The following is a 7215-nucleotide window of genomic DNA, read 5'->3' on the forward strand; positions in this document are numbered from 1 at the left end:
GCGTAACTAGTAACACCATTACGTGAAACACCCATAAAGCGCAATACGTGTTTCAGGCACAGTTAGGCTGCCGAGCTATTGTACACAATGCTTGACGTATGCTGTTAGAGGCGACCCTATATTGTCCTAGAAGGTTTCGAGACCACTCTGAGGCTATAGACGAAACCGGAAAATTACGCCCCCTCTTCTCACCTGCGCAAGTTGGTCTTCAACTCAAGGCCTGGATGCCTTGGTTGCCGTGACGTTTGCCTTGTCGGGAAATATGAAAACAAGTTTAGGAAAACAATTTTATTATGACTGATTGCCAACAAATAACAGAACCATTAAAAATGTGACAAAGTAGGTGCCACCTCAACAACAGATGATATATTTATACAAAAAATGCAAAGCGCAAAATTTGAATGAATTTGATCAGTTAACATGAAACACCAACAATTCTGACTTGATCCTATAGCTGTTTCCTGGCTGTTTCTATACTGTCAAATGTGGATCGCCAACATGTGAATATATGCTTCTTGGCTACGGTGCAGTTTGGTTAGTTTACGTTCAAGTCTGAATGTGTGACAATGGACTCCTTATCGGAGTTTATCCAACCTGTCAACCATGAGTCACTTGAACTGCTTTAGCGGAACGTCTTTCGAAAACATAGAGGCATTTTGCGAAAAAATTTATTGGGCCAGCTAAATACAGTGACACACACACACTACGGCCGATCGCATGGACTCGCGGGCGGTGGATCGCTCCCCGTCTTATTGATTCTGGCCGTCTGTGTGACGATCCCACTTCACTTTCCGTCTTGTTACCAAGACTACCAAGGTTAGCGGACCGTACTCTTCAACAATGTACTGAAGGGCTTGTGCACGCAAAAGAATAGACAAGAAAATTGTATGTACCGTGTAAACGATGTCGCACACCTCCACATCCATAAAACGGCATTGCTTTCTCTCATCGTATCCTGCTATAGATGGAACATAATTTGCTTCCGTGACATCTCTTGACTTGTCTTGTTCTTGTCATTAAGGCCCATTGTTGTGAAATGACCTCAGTCAGGAGAAGTTACTCTTTATCGCCACATTCAACGGTTAAAATTTGTCGGTGATTTTTGGCGGTTCCAGATGGATATGCTGAACGAGTGGCTCAATTTTAGGAACGGAACACTATGAAGTTCTAGGTGATGGAGCTGTGTGGATGCATTTGTCACTGATTGTACCACTATGCAAAGAAAAGCAGCAGTTAATGTTGACAAATGGAATTACCATTCATGACAGCTGGCTGAATCGGTAGCTTTTGATTAGAACAACACACCCTTGAAAGGTAATTGAAATTTTCATGTTCAACTTCACCTTGAAAGTATGCTATTGTAAAAGTGATAGAGATGTTAGGGCAACCGAAGTTGTTTGTGAAAGCACGAGCAATTATCAGCCGTGAAACTACCTGTTGCAGCTGACTGAAAGGCAAAATCTGTGACAGAAGTTTGGTTCGAAAAGAAAAATGTAGTCATGATAAGAGAGGCTCAACTAGGGGATTTGCAAAGCGGTCTGTGAAGCGAGATAAGATAGGGGCGTGAAACCGAATCCCACACAGGTACAGTGTGCATGTCTGAATAAGACATCTAGCGGTATTTGATGTGGTTCAGTTTTTTGCATACATTTTCGGCTTGGTGAATCACTAGAGGGGGGAATAGTGTTACAACAAACGCTTTCAGCGCATGGAGTAATTAGCCGATAGTAATTTCCCCAACACCCAACATATCAATTGCACTACGCACATATTCATTAGGCGTCGGAATAAAGAAACTTGGGCGCCAATCTCGCACAGGTGAATTGAATACAACCAGAGGACAAACAGCCTGAATGATGACGTCTGAATCTTTAATGTCTGGAATCAAGGATTTCACAAAATGTTTAATCAGTGCCTTCGATGCGCCGTACAAAGACAAGCCGGGGCAAGGTATAATCCCCGTAAATGATTTCAGGTTGATAATCGCTGACCCAGGTTTGTTCTGCTTCAATAGGCGAGGCAACACAATGTGAGTAAGAATTATCATTGAATGCACATTAAATTTACCAAGTTCCGTATAAATTCGAAATCTATAAAGCCCTCATGGACGTGGTTGAGTGATACCAAGTTGTCCACCAGACAGACCAGATGGAGGGTAGCCTGTCGATTTCTTCCTCCAAAAACTTGTAAATATCTGTTCACAATGAAACAATAAGATAACTTAACTGATAAAATGCAGCAAAATGAGACTAAGTGAACACAATGAGTACCTGCTCTTTGGTGGCCATCCAGTCTCTTCAAGAACAGCTCTAGTTGCTCTCTATTTGGCTGGACAATACAAGTGCAGTTTGCGAGGAATCTTACTAACAGCAACTTTCAGAACATTCCTGAAAGAATTATACCCTATTAGTCCAATTGTAGCCTGAACAACTTTGCCCCGTTGGTTGCTAGGGCGGAGAATTGTACTGTAGCATATTATGTTACTGGCTGCAAAGTATTGCAGGCAACAGCCAAACAAGAAACAGGTTATGGCTTTTTAAAATTCGTGAAAAGGTGGAAGGTCACAAACGAGGAATACTTGTCAAATGGTATTTTGGCTGGTATTTCTAATGGTACTTTAATGGTATGGTAAACTCCGAGGGTAATTTTGGTGTTCCTATCAACAACCAAGTTGTACATCCCCTTATTTGTGTGGAATGATAGCCGGGGTGAAACTTATCCCCGGTTAGAATGATTTTAATTTGACCCTGATTCTTCCACTCAACACTCGGGAGTAACTCAGACAGATAGGCAATTTTTTAATTTTATAATGATATTATCATAACACGATCACCGTTATCATCATCACCAACATCCAAGTTGCTGCCAAGTGACTATCGGGAGAGAAAGTAAAAGGTACAAGAAAGCAGAAGGGTGAAAACTTATCTTAGAAACCCCGTTTTACTGTTAGTGCTTTCATTTATCCGTCCTGGGTCAAAATCTCTTTCGGTTCGAATTTTGACCAGAAAGTGCTATGAATAGTGACTCATAGCTTCTCTGGTTCAGAATGGTGTGGCATTTGTGACAGATGTTTGGACCAGTCTAAGCATATGGGTTTTACTTACCACTACAGCAGTCTTGATTCTTTACCCGATTTCCGTTTACCCACCACTCTTTTGCACACGCGCTGCTGACAACTAACTCCTGCTGTACCAAAAAAGACGTCGAAAATTAAAGTTTTTCTTAGTTAGAAGACGGTTACGGACGCCTGTTACAAGTTTGCAATGCGTTGGTTCGTGCTCTGAAGAGTTTATAAGTCACGGTAAGTCAAACAAACCCTACGAAATACGGAACACCCAGTGCGCGGATTGAAACAGGTCTGCACGAGATGTCACACAAAGTTGTTTATTACTAGTAGCGCTGGGTTGGAAGTGAGAGATTTTGGAAAACATAATACATCTCGAAAAACGTATTTCTTTGGTCTCAAAAACAATCTGAGTTGTTTTCTTCCGGTGGCATATGGTTGAAGGCGAAAAACAACAGATTATACTATCTGTTGAGTACATCTTAATGGATTCACACATAATGCCATTTACTGAATTACCGACTTGGCAAAACGAAATGTTCGGGTGGGATGTAAGTGCATTTTACTCCAGTTTAAACTGTGAAACAGAATTTCTTTTGCTGTTAAACGGCTGCTCTGGGTACAGCATGCTCTCTGATGCAGAATTTGGACTGTAAACGACTAGATTCTGTTTTGACGAGAACGAAAAATCGTGATCCTTATGGTGAGCTGGGAACGGTTCATGTTCAAACGAAGATTTGTTCCAAGCCCATTCAGAGCAGTAATCACGCCAGCGATGTCCCTGTAGAGAGGTGGCGATGCTCGGAAAGTGGATAGAATCTCGGTTCTGTGTAAGGTTTTGAAGCTACCCTGAAGTGGACACCATTAATAAGCGAGCTATCTAAGTCCACGCTCAAGATACTGCTGAATGAACATTAACCAAGATAAAAGACCAAATAGAGTTAGTCGTTGTTCCTCTCTCGATGTGTTGCACAAATGACTAGGGAACTACTTCCACAGCTTCATATCTTTGTAGGCATAAGCTCTGGTTATTTTACAAACATGAAAATGGCCTGTGCAAAGTTGCCACAAGAGCTAAATGCATTTGCAATAGGTGGTACTCTGTCTAGCCCGCGCTTTTGAGTCCACGCCTTTCCTACTAAAATGTTATATCTGCTGCGTTCTAACTGCTGCACATATGTCCCGTTCAAGGGCATTTCTAGGACTTCGGGAGCACGTTCAGTAACAGGCCTTTTCGTTAGTGTATGGAACAAAATTGGCGGTGCTAAATGCGAACACGACTGCGTTATTCATGACATAGGGGAAACCTCATCAAGGCAACCACGAGATACTAGAGCAGGACAGAAAAAATATACTCATTTTAAGGGATTTAGAAGACACATATGTCACAGGACAATGATGTTGTAAACTCTATGTTGGTCAAGATCTCTCAGACATCTATTTTATATACGTCTGACTGCTAATAGTGGTGAAGGTTTATTTAAACTCTGGGGTGGGCTTCCAATGGCAGTTAAGTGTACGGAGGAAAAACAGTTTGCTTAAGAATGATGCCCGGCGCGATTTGCATTGTGTTCGTATCGTGAGTACGCTAATTCTTTGAGGTTTAACTACTACGGCTTAGAGGAATGTTGCGGACTCATCCTAGGGATCTAACACTTCTACGTAGTTGAGACACGGGGATATGTTCTATTTATCTTTGGGGTCAACAATGTTCTGCGTCTACTTTTCAAGCTACTTATGAGTAATCGAATTTTCACGGCGTTCCCCATCGGTAGCCATTTGCAACCGACACAATTCAGACTGGTGTCAGGGGAGTGGCCCTCCAAGAGAAGCATGTCCAATAAAGAGAAGGAGTCTTAACCGTTTTCTCCACTGCCAGTTTTTTGCCGCCTTTCTAAACTGAACAATTTCAGTCGTTGCTGTCGCTTGATGCGTTGTCACTACTGTCCAATTTCCATGTTGAGAGGTTGGTTCCCTGAAGAATGAGATCTTTCGCTGAATCGTACTCTGCTGGGGCCTGACCACATCGCAGACCACGCACGCACTTTGAACGTGCACTCTGCGAGTGTACGCATGGTATTTAATCACCCAGCCGGAAGCCAATGAGTTTTCAGATTGGCTGAAGTTAGGAATGGATCAATTAGAATGAAGGGAGAGAACTACATGAAACGAAAGGTTCATAAACAAACAATTAAGGAACTTGAAGCTGGGCCACAACGCAGAGGCGGCTGAAAAAGGACCAGTCAGACTCCCATCGGGGGACTTGTTAGAGCTAATGACGTTGGAGCTTGAAGATCCTCTTTACTGTCTACATAAGTGCACGTGCGAGGAGATGGACTACCCACCGAACCACGCACTGAGAACACCTCTCGAATGATGGGCACGTTAGCTACCACCTAATTTTGCGTACGCATATAACAGAGGGGATATACCATCTATGTTAGGTTGGCTCTAGTTACAGTGATGGAGAAACTTCGGACCCAGTTTGCAGAAGTTCTTAACATCTTTTGTCACCAAATCAATGACAGTTTGTTACCTATTCAAAGCGATTACTACTCCCACCTCGGTGGAAAAATGCAGTCATTTTCTCACAGGAAGGAATTACAACTAACTGTCAACCATGGATTCGGGGATAAATTATACGTTCCACACTGGTTTTATGCATTAAGCGGACGAAGGTGATCAGTTTCATCCTCCCAATCAAGTCTTACGCGCTGGAATAATTTGGCTGATTCTAATCCTGTGTACCTACTAAAGTACTTGACCTGCACGAACCTTTTAAACGTCCTTTAGTCAGTCATTCAGTGATTCACTTACTCTACCACTTCAACCAGCTGTGTGCATGGTAAACCCGACGTCTAAGTGATTCTGATCTATCTAGCATTAGCTTGCAAATGAACAATTTAACGAGGATATTGACCTACCATGGATGATTTTTACTACCACCTTAACTACGGATACTACTGGTGAACCATACGAGTAGTCTACAGCTAGTGTCCGAGTTCCGCTCCCGCATCCGATGGAAGGTAACGTTTACTGAGGGGATTGTGGAGCCACTTTGCAGTATTCATTTAAAATCCTGTAATAGCCCCATGAATACCCAGGAAAGTTTAAGAGGACGTGTGAGTGTTCACTTTTTAAAGAGACGTTTGACTTCCTGTCTAACGACTTGTAATTGCCTAGTGCATGTTTGCTAATAAACGACTTCACAGAAAAGGGTTTTCCTCCATTCATCCGGAACCCATTTCTGTTTGAATCCCGGAAAGATTACTAATTCGTGATCTATGCACGGTTAAGATTATCTAGTTAGTGTTGCCTACTAAAGAAATAATCAGACTGTCATAAGGGGACAGTCAGCGAGGCGTTCAGAAGTGATGAGATAGCGTGTTGTCATGGTAAGCTCTTGATAAAAAGGGTGGATATAGTTGGATCCAAGTTACGCCTTTCGATTGGGAAGCATATTTGAAGTTCGAAATCAGGCTACATGCGACACGGGCGTGTAGCAAGTATCTGCGACAAAGTTTTGCGATGTCTAGATGACTAGGGAAAAATCACCCGTCATTTTTGGCAGAACCCCAAAAAGTTGAGTGCTTATATGTTGATTGAAAAAGAACCTCCGTGGCCTATCCTAGGACCAGCTGCAAGTGTCCGTTAACGAAAGACACCTCCAGCAGACTGAGAGAGTGTTTTGTTTATTCAGTATAGTCAAACTGGGTTCAAAAGAGGTAAAGCTGGCCTTACGAATCAAAGGTTTGTACGGTTTGTGTGCATAGTGCTTGTGACCAAGCTCCCTGAGATGAAAGTAAATTACGACCACAACTGAGAGGATCCAAAAAGTATACCAGGTCTTCGGCGAGGCCACATGGACAAGCAACTCTTTGAAAACACTGCATGGAAGTCACTGGTATGAAATCACAAACGAATGTTATCGCCTTCACGCTGAAGTTATCTGCGAGTTCGGTAGCCATACTACTAAGTCCCGCCACATCGATATCAATGAACATGATGTTCAACCCATCCTTTGCCAGTTCACGAGCATATGCTTGACCGATTCCGGCAGCCGCTCCCGTAACAATGGCCCATTCACCCGCGTTCTTCAGCTGTTTCCGTTTGGAATAGAATTTCTTTGCAATGGTGAACATGAATAGCAT

At 42.7% G+C, this 7215-nt stretch overlaps 1 protein-coding gene across 1 annotated transcript; it reads right to left on the reverse strand.

Annotated features, from left to right (window-relative positions):
* Positions 1–1717: 1717 nt before the first annotated feature.
* T265_09004 (hypothetical protein) lies at positions 1718–7215 on the reverse strand (the record flags this gene model as incomplete). The annotated part of the gene is made up of 2 exons (XM_009174961.1): positions 1718–2090; positions 6806–7215. The coding sequence occupies 2 exons, from the start codon at positions 7213–7215 to the stop codon at positions 1718–1720; spliced, it is 783 nt and encodes a 260-aa protein (XP_009173225.1).

Source organism: Opisthorchis viverrini (genome assembly GCF_000715545.1).
Source record: "Opisthorchis viverrini unplaced genomic scaffold opera_v5_254, whole genome shotgun sequence".
Classification (NCBI taxonomy): Eukaryota; Metazoa; Platyhelminthes; class Trematoda; order Opisthorchiida; family Opisthorchiidae; genus Opisthorchis; species Opisthorchis viverrini.